Source organism: Nycticebus coucang, chromosome 21 (genome assembly GCF_027406575.1).
Source record: "Nycticebus coucang isolate mNycCou1 chromosome 21, mNycCou1.pri, whole genome shotgun sequence".
Classification (NCBI taxonomy): domain Eukaryota; kingdom Metazoa; phylum Chordata; class Mammalia; order Primates; family Lorisidae; genus Nycticebus; species Nycticebus coucang.
The window spans coordinates 37534659-37548886 of record NC_069800.1 but is presented as its reverse complement, the minus strand read 5'-3'; the positions used below and the strand labels follow the sequence as shown (position 1 = coordinate 37548886).

The 14228-nt window shown below is 49.1% G+C and overlaps 1 protein-coding gene across 5 annotated transcripts in view; it reads right to left on the bottom strand.

Moving 5' to 3' along the window:
- Positions 1–14228, bottom strand: part of ANGPT4 (angiopoietin 4) — a 42362-nt gene that overhangs the window by 11613 nt on the left and 16521 nt on the right. For all 5 annotated transcript variants that reach the window (XR_008376582.1, XM_053574499.1, XM_053574498.1 and 2 more), the window contains exons 2-5: positions 9642–9797; positions 8829–8950; positions 5303–5535; positions 1213–1328 (exon numbers count right to left, since the gene is read on the bottom strand). Coding sequence is in view for 4 of the 5 variants with exons in the window: in XM_053574499.1 (XP_053430474.1) it covers positions 1213–1328; positions 5303–5535; positions 8829–8950; positions 9642–9797 (627 nt within the window). In the remaining variant the exon portion in view is untranslated. The remainder of the gene's footprint in view (positions 1–1212; positions 1329–5302; positions 5536–8828; positions 8951–9641; positions 9798–14228) is intronic.

The window sequence follows — 14228 nt, the reverse complement described above, 5'->3', positions numbered from 1 at the left end:
TCCGAGATGGGAAAGAGCTGCTAAGGAAGAGAAGACAGTAGCATCTGTAATAGAGATAGCAGAGAGTGAAGGAAAGGAAACTGAGGCCCAGAGAGGGCTAGAACTTGCTTAAGGCAAATGAGTCAAAAGTAAAGCTGAGTTTTGAGTCTAGATCTCTTGATTTCCAGACCAGCTCTTTCCTCTCTATCAATGCTGCCAAATTTCAGCCATTTACACCTGCCTGAATTCCATTAGTTTCACATAGCAATTTTAGGAGGCTTCCTGGGGACCGAGCTGCCAGGGAGCTGAATTTACTTAGTTTCACATGGCAAATTTACTTTGAAAAATTGTGTCCTTTATTTTTCCCTTAAAGATTTAGATTAAATCAAATTTAAAATGAAATCTTACCAGCACCATAGATGGAAAATGAGTAACATTTGCCTTTATTCAGAAAATTGTGAAAATATAATGAACACAAAACAATAAAATTCTAGCTAGGCATTGTTGCTAGCACAGGGCCCTAGGCTTGATCTTTTTTTGTTAAGAGGAAAGTTTAGCAAGGGTGTGAGGTGTTCAAGATCATCTGGACACATCTGAGCCATTCTCCTTGATATATTCACAAAGGTTGAAAGGAACTGAAAAAGGGAATTATGAAATGAGAGCCCTGGATAGTTGCTGCCCAAACTTTTCCCCCTCTGGGGCCTGGCCCTAAACCCTCTCTCTGGACATCCACACTTCCCTTTGACCCCTCCCTGTCTGCTGGCTGACCTGAAAGCTCAGGGCAACCTTGAGAGTCACTCACTGAAGATGGGGACACCTTCATCAGCCCTGGTTCCTAATCTCCCATCTGGAGCAAAGCCCCAACTCCAGCCTTCACCTGGACTATATGTAAACTAGAAAGACACTTCTTTGTGCTAAGCTCCTAGAATTTCAGGGTTTATTTGTAATATCAGTTAGCATCACCTTACCCTACACAGAACCATCTCCTGCTATTCCAATTAAAAACATCTCTGGAGAAGATTTTGGTGAAGGATACACTTCCAACTTTGGGAACCTCTGCTTAATCCTATGATCTGACCCCTGATGGGGTGGGGGCTTCAGAAGGCAGGGCCATTCCCACCTTCTCTAGTATCACAGATGTTGGACAAAGCCTGGTGTTGATAGGGGCATATGTCTGGGAAGCCCTGGGCTCAGCATGCTCTGGCAGCCTTGGTCCCCAGGGAGCCTCCTAACCTTCCTGGGCTCTGTCATGTTGCCCACATGGATACTGTAGACACCACTGGCATTGGTCCCGAAGCGCTGGATCTCTGCGCAGTCATGAAACACCTGCTCAGCTGCCCTCATGGAGGCTGCAATGGGATAAAACAAAAGTCAGCTGGAAGTGAGCTAGAAGAGAGAGGGAAAGAAGCAGAGAGCAAGCCTGTCTGCTCTGTGCCCGTTTCTGGGCTGGGAGGTGCTGGGGAAAGGGAGTTGGATCAGACCGGCACTTTTGGCTGGACCTTTCTGTAGCCCTGGACAAGGTTCCCTCATTCTACCCTCTCTGGGAATCAACAACTAATTTTAGAGGGCCCATGTTTCTTCCCTTTGAACTGCATGAGATCAAGAGATATTAATTATTTTTTTTAGGACACATTAAAATTTTCTTTAATACTTCTTTGGGGGGAAAAAACCACACTTGTAGTGAATGAACAAGAAACATTTTTATGCTATTATTTGTATCTACCATGCCATGAATTCATAGGGGAAGAGGTTCCAGCAGCTCAGGGAGGCACCTTGCCATTGAATGTGACAAAGTGTTGATTGACTTTTGAATTCGTGGGAAGTAGGTCTCAGCACCTTGTATCATTGTTACATGGGGACTATTTGTTATCTTGTGTGCCCCTGCTGTACACATATTATGCCATGAGCTCATGGGGAATAAATAGGTTCTTGCTCCTAAAAACACAGGTCCACTGGTACTCCTGTGTGCTATGTTATATGCTTATTATGCCATGAATTCATAGGGAATGGGTTCCAGGAGCTCAGGCTCCTTTCCGTTAGTTCTCACAAAGTGGGCTTCTCTGGTTGGCGCGGGCTGGCGCTTCAGTTGAACGCAGGTACCTTTCTCTTTGGCTTCCTTCTTTTTCTGATCATTTTCCTTCACACGTTTCAGGAAGCTATCTCGGCTCTTAGAGTGCTTAATATGCTCAATACGAACATTAATCCTCTTCGCGAGGATCTTGCCCTTAACTTGTTTGTTTACAACAATGCCAACAGCATGCTGGGTAACATTGTAAACTCTTCCAGTTTTGCCATGGTAACAACTGTGTGGCATGACTTTTTGAACAGTACCCATTCCCTTGATGTCTACAATACCACCTTTCTTGTAGATTCACATATATGTGGCCAAAGGAACAACTCCATGTTTTCTAAAAGGCCTAGAGAACATGTATCGGGTGCCTCTCCTCTTTCCCTTTGTCTTTGTCATTTTGGTGAATTACGCCAACATCACCAGGTTAGGAGTAAAAGCCACAGTGAAGGGAGTTCCTAAGGCATCAGACCACACGGCTCCACGCAGCCTAACCGAGTGGGCCGTTCACGATACCGGGGCTGAAGCTGGAAGATGGTGTCTCCAGCCAAAAGGAAGAGATATTAATTTAACAACCCAGATGTACCAAGGCCCTGGAAAAAGTGCTATTGACAAATAAACTGCAGTGATTTAAAATCCCCTCTGCTCAATTAGTAGAATGGAGTTAAAGGCCTGGGCTTTAATTCTACCATTATCCATCTCTCTGGGCAGGTACCTAAGGAGGGGGTAAAATTCCAGATGGATAGGTGTCAACACCAATAAAGAACCAGGAGGCTACCGGGAGGCGGGACTTCCTGTTTTGGCTTCACACCTGAAGCTGGATCTCAGATCCTGGATCTGGGGTACTTATCTGAAGGAGGCTGTTGTTCTCATATCACAAATCCATCTCAGCCTGTGCATAGACGTTTCTCGGGCAGGGGTCTCCATTCTCCCACCTGTCGGCATTCTCTAGCTGCCCATGGGGAACTGAGGCCAAGCATGGGGGCGGGGGTGGGGTGGGGGGAGGGGAGCTGGCCTATAGGTGAGCAGAGATGGGTCAAACTTCACCCAATGAGGCAAGGGCAGAGCTGGACATTGACCTGAGATTTCCAACCACCCTTCCTAAGCCTCTGTCCACTGTTATTTTTCTTAGTCCACAACAGTAGCAGTAACAGCAATAATAACAGTAACAATAAAAGTGGAATACCCACTGTGTATTTTAGCGTTTCCTAGGTGCTACATACTTTTAGAGGCAATTTGGGGCCAGCAAAAATACTTGGGGTGGGGGAGTGTGTAAGAATAGGATAGACTTGCTATTAAAATACAACCGATTTTGACCCCAGCATAGGCCCTTCTGAATCTCTGGGCTGGTAATTTGTACCAGTTCCACCCCCTTTTGGTCCTAGGCACTGTGCTGAGCCTCTTCACGTCCACACACTGATCTGGTCATCTGGGCAAGAAACCATTTTATAGGTGAGGAAAACTGAGGCTCTGAGAAATTAAATGACTTATGCAAAATCCCTGTAAAAGATGCAGCACTTGAATTCTGGTCCATGGACTGTAAAGCCAGTGCCCTTCCTACCACACACCCCACCCTGGTTCTCCACTATCATGCAGACATAAGGCTGGGCACACAGTTTGCATTAAGGGATCCTGTTTTTATACTGAGCACAGGTCAGGTCTTTCCTACGTGTGTCCCTGCCCTTCTAACCTCTGAACCTAGCTCCTTGGTGCCTGGAAATAGCAGGAGACATGACCCTCTTCTTTCACCAGCTTCTACCTGCTCAGTGGGGTGCTCCCTCTCTGCCATGCTTCAGGGACACCAGGTCCCTGTGCCCAGTCCCATCCAGGCCTCTGCTCTACACCCTCTTTCAGTTTCTTCATCTAGACGGGGCAAAGCAGCTCCCTGGTGTACTTCCTTGGTGACAATGGGGAGGAGGACAGGGTGTTTGGGCAAAGGGTGCCCGAGGTGAGTTGCTCAGCATAGCCTCCCACCCAGCCTGGTGAGCGGACATTCAGCCACAGCTGGAGACTGGGTTAATGGTGGGCTGGTGGGGAGAGATGCTGGGCCCAGGTCCTGTGCCTTGGGCTGAGCTACAAGAAACCCACATGTGGGTTAATTCAGGCAGCCTTGCTACCAGGGGCTACGTACAAACTGGTGATGGGTTTGGATCACCCCACATTTCATGGTTTGGAGGGCACCCACTTCTGCTGTGACTTCCTTGGGCCTCACACCTTCACCTAGCAGGGTCTGCCAGACTTAGATGAAACCAGGGTAGGATCCTTTGCCTGCAAATCCCTGTCAGCCATGGAGGTGCCTGGAATTCTGTCACTGTCGCTTGAATCCTTGTGCCTTAAAGGCTTCTAGTCTCTTCCTGTGGCGACCCAGGGTTAGTAGGAGCCCCTTCCTTGGTCTTTTTCTCTACCAAGGCATTGCCTACTCTGTGGTTCTATCAGAACTTCCTGAATATAGAACCACCCTGTTCAAAAGCCTCCTAAGTCTTCCATTGGCCTTAGGATAAAGTCCCTTCTCCTTAGCACAGCCCTTGGGCCGTTCATGGCCTGGAAACTTCAGGAACACTAATAGCAGAATATCTGGCACGTGCATAGTAGGCACTTGAAAATTCACATTTTTCTCTTTCCTTCTGGGACCCACAGACAGGGGTGTGGTCATTTTTGCAAGAGATAGAGGCCATAACTGTCCTGTCCACTGGATGCTCAGTAAATGTTTGTTGATTGAATGATTGAAGCTGGAACCAGGAATGCCTCGGCCACCCAGGTGGACCCCCTTAGAAAACGCCAGTGAGGGCAGGGAGTATGCCAGGCATTGGTCTCCCTTTCCACAAGCCAGGGCCAGAGATGCTGCCTCACTTCTCTTTGGCCTTCTTGGGACATTACAGTTAGAGAAGTCCTTGGGGTGCATTGAGTGCAACCCTCCCCATTCTATAGATAGGTAAGCTGAGGCCCAGGGAGGGGTAGAGCTGGAGCTGAATCCTGGGCTGCTTTTGTCTTTGTCATTGTCATCACCTCCACTAAACAGAGGGGAAAACTGAGGCCAAGAGGGGGACGGGGCATGCCCAAGATCACCCATGGAATCGGGGGCGCCAGAGTCTGAAGTGGCTCATTTTAGGACTGTAGTGTTTGCCATGTTATTACTGTCTGTTGTTCCTTTCCCGCCATGGGGCCCAGGCCCAGAGAGAACCACGAGGGCGAGCAGGGTCTCCTCCCCTTTCCCGACTTTCTCCCGCCACGCTGGGGCGCAAGCCGTTTGCTCACCCGGGCCCTGGGCCACCGCGCTCACCAGGCGCTGCACCGACTCCAGCAGCTGGCGCTGCTGGCGCTGCAGGAGGCTGGAGTTGCTGCTGGCGGCGCGCAGGCTGCGCTCGAGGCCGGCGAGGGCGCCGCTCTGACGGCCCAGCAGGCGCCGCAGCCGCTCCTTCTCGCCGCGGAGGCTGGCCAGCTCGGCTTGCTGCTGCGTCTCCAGAGCCTGCACCCGCGTCTCCAGCGCGCTGCGGAGCAGAGAGCGCACGGCAGTGAGCCTGTGGTCCCTGTGGCTTCCCCTGGGCCCTGGGGTCCCTTCAGACCCGCGCCAAGGCTCAAGAGAGGTGGAGCACCCTGTCCTGGGTTACACAGCCCAGCAGTCCGTGCCTGCTACAGGCACAGACCGAGGAGGAAGATGGACTGGGGTCCGTAGAGGAATGAGTGGGGTTGCAGGGCTGCAATCAGATAGGCATTGCCAAATTCCAAGTATATTCACCCTTTGACTCAGCAGTCCACTCCCAGAGATACTCTCCAGGGAGCAGGGGCAAGCAAAACCTTAGAGGAGTGCTTGTAAAAGAGAACTACGAACAGCCTACATGCCAGGACTGGCCGAATCTGTGTTTGGGCGTCGAACTGTTCTGCAGCCAGGAAGAAGGAGCCAGCGTGTATTTGCACAGATTGGAAAAATGCCCAGGACTTGGGGTTGACAAATCGGTGCCTATAGTTTAACACCATGTGCAGGAAGATGAGAGACAGAGAGAAAGAGAGAGAGAGAGAGAGAGAGAGAGAGAGAGAGAGAGAGAGAGAGAGAGAGAGAGAGAGAGAGAGAGACCAATGTAAAAGAGAAATATGGGCGGACACACAGAAGGCTGTGGAAGGGATAGACAGACCACAGTGGTCCCTGTGTTTGGAGAGAATATTAAAGAAAATCCATTATGTGCTGTGACTTGGGTTTTGGGTGGAAGAGGAAATAGGGGCCAGGTCGGGGGTAGGGGGATGGGGAGACCAAGTTTCACTTTTATTTTATACAGGTCTCTGTTGCCAGCTGATACCATAATAAACATGAAGCCTTTTTGTCATGGATTTAAAAGCAAAGAAGAATTTTATGAATTTTGGCATTTTATCCTCCAGATTTTATTTTATTATTTTTGTTGTTGTTGTTGCAGTTGTCATTGTTTTTAGCTGGCTGGGGCTGGGTTCGAACCCTCCAGCCTGGGTTTATGTGGCTGGCGTCCTACCCACGGAGCTATGGGCGCTGCCCCTTCAGATTTTATTTTGTCACATATGTGTGCAATGAGAGATGGAAATGTTATTCATTGTAGCACCGATTGGATTAAAGACCGGAAGCAACCTGGATGCCCTTAATTGGGGACTGGGGAAATGAAAACAGGAGCAGCCGCACAGAACATGGTGAACTTGGAGACAGAGTGAGCAAGCACATCAGATAGTTATAATACATTTTCCCAGATGACTAGGCAAAAACAAAACATGGCAACGAGGTATGCTACATTTGGGCTTAGAAAGGATAAAGAAGGGAAAGTACAGATAGACACTCTTTAAGTTACAATGGGGTTACAGCCCAATAAACCCATCAGAAGTTGAAAATCTTGGAAGTCAAGGGGGCCTGGTGGCTCATGCCTATAATCCTGGCACTCTGGGAGGCTGAGGCGGGTGGATTGCCTGAGCTCAAGAGTTTGAGACCAGCCTGAGCTAGAGTGAGACTCCATCTCTAAAAATAGCTGGGCATTGTGGTGGGTGCCTATAGTCCCAGCTACCCAGGAGGCTGAGGCAAGAGAATTGCTTGAGACCAAGAGTTTGAGGTTGCTTTGAGTTATGATGCCATGGCACTCTACCCAGGACAATGAAATGAGACTCTGTCTCAAAAAAAAAAAAAAAAAGGAAGAAGAAAATCTTGTAAGTAAAAAATGCATTTAATACAGCAAAGTTACTGAATATGCTAGCTTAAACATTGTCACAACACTTACATTAGCCTATGGTTGGGCAGAATCATCTAACATAAGGCCTATTTTATAATAAGGTGTTGAATAGCTCATGTAATTTATGGATTACTATACTGAAAGAGAAAAGCAGAATGGCTGTAAGGTACTCAAAATAGTTTCTACTGAATGCTTATTGCTTTTGCATGGTTATAAAGTTGAAAATTTTTAAGTTGAACTATCATAAGTTGGGGATCTTTATTGTGTACATTTGCATATTCATAAGAAACCCTGGAGTATCAGCTTATAGAACGTCAGCTCCATGAAGACAGGGACTTTGGTCTATTTTTCACTTCTGTATCCCCAGCATCTATAATAGTGCCTGACACATAGAAAGAGCTCAAAAAATAACAGTTGATTGAATGAGTGGAAGATACTAGGAACAGTGGTCACTTCTGGCTCAGGTGGGTAGGTGATGGAGGGGCAGGGCTGGGAGGGAGACACGTTACCATCCATTCAGGTGTGCTGACCCATTTTGGAGACTAAGAAAATGAATCCAGCTAGGTCAGAAGGGATTTCCTCCAAACCTCGAATTATGCTGCAGAAAGAGAGAGAATTTGGGCACACTCAGAGTCTATAATTCTAACTGTCTTCATGGGCCAAGAGTTGACTGATGACATCCTCCATCTCCATTGATTTCTAGGCATCTGATACCAATTCAGAGTGATTGAGAGTGTCCCAGTGCTTGCCACCAAGACCTTGGGGTGGGCAAACTGACATTAATTGCACACTGATCAGAGGGAGCTGGGTGATCCTATGGCCTTATCCTGACCCAGCATGTAAGTAATAATAACATCTTGCCCTGTTGACAGGCCTGTGGCTGGTTCAGTGGGTAGAACTGAACTCAGGTTCTTCCAGAACCCTGACCTTGGCAGATTTTTCTCCACTCAGCTTGAAATGGAGATGAAATCAGCCTCAGATTTCTCTGCTTTATCTATACTCTGAGACGGTTTTGTTCTTTGTAATTTAAAGGGTGTTCCCCTGGTGTATATTTGCTTATAAATGCGGAGACTCTGACAGTACAGACAAGAGCCTGGTATCTGTGGTTGCTTCTGGGAAGGGAAGCAGGTGGATGGGATCAGATTAATTTATTTACAAAGAAGTAAAGCCAATAAAATTTACCAGGTAAATTGTATGGTGGGTAAATTATATCTCAACAAAGCTGTTAAATTTATGAAAGGAAGGAAGAAAGGAAGGAAGAAAGGAATGAATGAATAAATGAATCAAGATGTATTGAGTCCCAGGAAAGTGCCCATCCCTGTCCCACCCAGTGATGGGGCCAGGCCCTGTGTCTGCCTGGCCCCCATCCCAGCCTCAGTCTGGACTCCAGCCCTGGTTTCAGTTGTCCTCCAGCACTAGCCAGTCCCAGCTCCAGCTCTAGTCCCCCAAATTGCTCCCTTGCCCCTATCCACTATCTCAGCCCCTGGCCCAAGTCCAGCTTCCTGCCCTGGCTGCAGCCCTAGCCTCAGCCCCAGCCCTCAGCTCTGGTTTCCACCATACATCCCAACCTTAACTCCCAGCCTGGCGCTGGGGACAACACCCACCTGTTCTGGCCCTGCAGCCGGTGGAGCTCATGGCCCTGCAGCAGCAGCTGCTTCTCCAGCTTGTTGGTGGACAGGGAGGTCTCTAGCAGCTGGATCTCCATGCGGGACGTCTGGTTGAGGACCTGCCCCAGCAAGCAGAAGGGGGAGTTTGGGCTTAGGAGCCCTGCCCAGCTGCCACCCACCTTAGGAGCCCACAGTGCCTTCCACTCTAGAAAGTTGCTGACCTTCTTCTAAGCCAGTAGTTGCTATGATCACTCACTCCCAGGCCCTAACTGAGCTTATGATCTGGGGGCTAGATTCGAACCCACCAGCTCAGGTGTATGTGGCTGGTGCCTTAGCCGCTTGAGCCACCAGGTGCTGAACCTATCATTTGCTTTTTCATCCATTCACTTCCCCACCCTCCCATTTATCCCTCCCTCTCTCTGCTGCTCAGATACCTCTTTTCAGAGTCCTCAACCCCTAAGGTCTGTTGAATTATTTCTTATCCACCTTCTTTCTCCTGTGCTGTGCAAACTTCCTAAGGGCAGAGGGACTGTGTCCCTCCACCCCTCACCTCTCACCCAGGGTCCAGCATAGTCCTGGATATTGGAGTCACAGGGACAGAAAAGCCAGGGCCAGTGCCCATCCCTGGGGCTCATAGTTTGGGGGGAAATGTTTGTGAAAAAGTCATGGAGGAGGGAGGTATTAGGGGGCTACAGGCCCAGAGGAGGCCTTGACCTTACCCAAGGACAGAAGTCAAGGCAAGGTGAGCTGGCCTGTGAGCCACCCTGGCCAGCTGTAGGCCCCTCAGTCCCACTTGAGCATCTTTGTTACCTGAGCCTCCACGTTGGTCAGCTTGCGGGTCTGGGCGGTGGTCTGGTTCAAGAGGCTGGTGCCCAGCTCTAGCATGGTGGCCGTCTGGTTCTGGACCATGTGCTGCTGGGCTTGTGCCAGCTCCGACCTCAAGTTCATCTGGACGTACCTCTCTAGCTGTGGGAGACCATGGGCTTGGGTCATAGGGTAGGCTGAGGGAGCCTCCCATCACCCTGCACATGTTCTCCATGGAAGGGCACAGAGTAGCCAGGGGGCTTGAAGCATGACGCCAAGCCACCATCATCTCTCACCTGGACTGTCCCAGGAGATTTTTCCCTGGTCTCTCTGCCTCCATCCTTGTGCCCTGCACAATTTATCCCTTACTCAGCTGCCTGAGGGATCTTATTAAACCTAAGTCAAGTCACCCCCCTCTTCTGCTCTAAACCTTCCCAGGGTCCCAGTCTTCCTCAGAGGTGGGGCAGTGACCACAGGTTCCTTCCTAACCTGCAAGGCTGCCACTCTCCTCTCCTCTGCTAGTCCTTTGTCTCACTCACTCGCTCCAGATACAGTTCCTCGGTGACATCCCTCCAACACGGCAAACACGCTTCCATCCCGGAGTCTTTGCAAATGCAGTTTTCTCAATGTTCCTCTGAAATCCCCTCCCAGCCCCATCTGCAGGGCTTGCTCCCTCATTCATTTCGGTTTTCTTCGTAACACTTACCACTCCTGACTTTGTACTACATATTTATTTGTTGTCTTTCTCACCCCCTAGAACAGTGTTTTTCAATCTTTTTTATCTCACGGCACACTTGAACCTACAGTTAAACCTTTTGCAGCACATTTTAATTATGTTGGTCAAAAAAATGAGTAAGAAAACTTGCTAGGCTTTGAACTTCTTTCAAAAATAATTCAATTAATGATCTTTAAAAGTTTTTGCGACACACCTAGGATCCTCTCACAGTACAACGGGGTGCTGTGGCACAGTGGTTGAAAATCACTGCTCTAGAATGTCAGTTCCACGATGCCACTGACTTGGTCTTACCCACAGCTTTGTCTCTATGTCTAGCACAACCCATGGCACACAGGGGTGCTCAGGAAATGATGTGTTCAAGGAATCAATAGGAAAGGGGAGCAGCAAGGGTCAGAGATGGCCCCGATTGTGTACCCTTTGCTCCCTGCTTTCTCGGGGTGAGCCAGCAGGGAGAGTGGGCACATGCCTTTCCCTGGTGCAAGAGCTTGCATGTCCATCAGCCAAGCTGCTCTTTCTATCTTCTGGCCTCCTTCAGCTGCCAGACGGGGCTGACTGGCCAGTCTCCATGGCTTCTTCCAGCTCTGATGTTCTGGGACCCCACGTGCTAATGTTCATTTCTCTGACAGGGTTGCTCTCTTTCCCGAAAGCAGAAGAAGCATTTATGGCGTGACACCAAGATTAAGTTGTAAAGGTGGACAGTGTGTTCTCAGGGCTCCGTGCCTCAGGGCAGAGAGCCAGGCCCCTCCATCCCTCTGTATTCGGCACACTTGCTGGCCTCTCACCACCAGCCCCATCTTGTCCCTGGCTCCTTCCCTTGCCCACTCATTCAGTCTTCCCGGAGGTCCTGCAGGGCTGCTTCCAGAGTCCCCGGGAACACTAGTGCTCCCTAGGGAGAGGTGACTCCCCAGAACCTGCCTCCTTCATCTCCCCCCTCCACTTTAGCTGTTCCATTGTCAGCTGCTGGAGGGGTAGTCATGGTCGTATTGATTGGAGTTCTGTTTCTCAAAGTGTGGTCCTTTGGTTAGCGTCAGCTGGGAGCTTGTTAGAAATGCAAATTTCAAGGTTCCTACTGAACCTAGGAAATCAGGGGTGGCACCCTACCATCTGTCACTGAGATGGGAGAGACTTTGGTGTCGAGATGGCAGAGGGGAATGAGAGCCTGAGAGACCCCTTCCTTCCTCTGCTCCTCCTGGCCCAACTCCTCCACTGTCCCCAGCAGCACACAGCACGGCTCCCAATGGCCATCTCTCCACGCCAACCCTGAAGGTTTTCTGGCTGCTTCCCCACTGTCTCTTCTCCCCTCAACACGAAACTTCTACCACTAATTGTCTCTGTCTTTTCACCTCCACGTCCACCCTCACCTTTGAAAAAAGTTTTATATTTCCTCTTCTTATGTATGTATTGAGACATAGTCTTACTCTGTTGCCCTGGGTATAGTACCTTGGCATCATAGCTCACAGCAACCTCAGACTACTGGGCTCAAGTGATCTCTTCCCTCAGCCTCCTAAATAGCTGGGACTAGAGGTGCCTACCACTATGACTGGCTAGTTTTTTTATTTTTAGTAAAGATGGAGTCTTGCTCTTGTACTGGGTGGGATCTAACTCCTTTTTATTTATTTATTTATTTTTTGAGACAGAGTCTCTCTTTGTCGCCCTCAGTAGAGTGCTATGGCATCATAGCTCACAGCAACCTCAAACTCTTGGGGTGAAGCGATCCTCTTGCCTTAGCCTCCCAAGTAGCTGGGACTGCAGGCACCTACCACAGCTCCCAGCTGTTTTTATAGATGGGGTCTCACTCTAGTTGAGGCTGATCTCAAACTCCTGAGCTGAGGCAATCCACCCACCTCGGCCTCCTGGAGTGGTGGATTAAAGGCATGAGCCACCGGGCCTGGCCCTAGTCTCTAACTCTTAAGCTCAAGCACTCCACCTGCCTTGACCTCCTACAGTTCTAGGATTACAGGTATGAGCCATCTCACCTGGCCCTTCATCTTTTTTTTAAACGAACAACATTAATTATGTAATTATGGTACATTTCACACATACATAAAGATGTTGAGTATAACAAGAAAACAACCCATAATGCACTTCCTCCTGAATAACCCCAGTTGTGTCTCTCCAGCTCCGGGAAGCCCATTCACTCTGTAATTCACCCCATCATGGACACTTTTGTGTTTTCGTCTTTCTTGACATCTCAGCATCCCTCCCTTCTGCTGGAAATACTTCCAGATGTCTTGGTTTTCCTCCAGTCCCCTGGCTGCCTGCCCTCTCCTTCTTCTTTATAGGTTCCTACATGTTGGGGGTTCTGGTCTCTCTGTCCAATCTTTCCTAGGTCAGGGGTCCTCAGTGGGAGACTACAGGGTCCCTGAACTTGGGTGAGAAAAAAATTATATTTTTTGTCCACTAACCTATAACAGAAATTTGGCATTTCCTTCCATTATAAGAGCTTAGCTCACAAACCACAGACATACTAGTGGGTCCTCTGACTCATTATCAGTAGAAATCACAAATATTTTCATATCAGAATACTTTGTTATAACATCTTCAAATATTGTTTTTACTCGGTATGACTTTGGAATTGTGGATGTTATCAAACCCACCAGTGGATAATGCTACATCTTCGTTGAAAATTTTATTCTTAATATTGTGATTATAATGGCAATGTTATTGGTGTGCTTCTGCTTTTATGCATTTTGGAGAAAGGATCCTCAACCTTCACCCAAGACCAGATGACAAAGAGTCCAAGGCTTCAAATGCATCAGGCCATGCCCTGGGTACCAGACCTAGGGCTTTCCTATTCCCTATGCTGAGGGGGCCATCACTATCTCCCACCCAGACTCTCTCCTCCTGAATGTCCCACCAAATTGCCATTTCTGTGTGGGTTTCCAGTGAGCATCTCAAACATAGCATGTCTAACCTAGAACTCTTGAGTCCTCAGCTCCTTCTACCCCATCCCTGAAACACCTCCCTGGTTCCCTTTCCCATCTCAGTAAATGTCCCCACCCGGTTCTGAAGGCTCAAACCCAGACCTCAATACTGACTTCTCTTTTTCTTATCTGTCACACTCAACCCATTAGTAAGTTCTGCTCACTGTAATTTCTACATGAATCTTGAGTCTGTTCACTCACCTTACCCTGGGCCAGGCTGCCATCATCTCCATTCATCAGTCGACCTCTCGTGCCCTCTGTCTAACCCTCTACCAGCTCCCAGAAGATTCTGATGGTTGGGCCCACCAGGCAGATAAGAGCAAGCAGAGCTATACTGAGTCTGGTCTCAGGCTTTTCCACATGCCACGAACCTCTTAGAACCTATATTAAAATGCAGACTCTCAGGCCCTGAGCTTCTGCTCCAGATGGTCAAACAGTGAATCCACTCCCAAGGTGAGAGGTTCCGGGACATCTCCCCAAAGATTCTCATTTGCAGATGGACAAACAGAGGCCCAGGAGAGTTGCCCAAGGTCATGCCTGGAAGGTTCCAAGGCTCCTTGCCATGAGGCTTCTCTAGGTCTACAGAGCTGGCCTCGTGACCAGAGTAGCTTAGGGTCACCTGTAGTGATTGGAACTCTCTAAGCATCCTCACTTGTCGCCCACTTGTCCTGTGGCTGCAAGTGGTTGGGCAGGACAAAAGCCACCCACAGCTGGAGCCCATCACCCAATTTGTCACACCCACCCATCAGCATGGGCCCTGGAACCGATAATCCAGGCCAGATGGGCCCCATTTGGCCAGGCTGGGGCTCACGGGCCAGGGTGGTGGGGGTTGGGTCTGGCCTAGGTCTCAAGAACCCACTGGAAGGGTGAGGGAAGTGTCCCAACGGAGGAACCTATCTAGGATGGGATCTGCTATTCTCTAGCTGCCCCCCC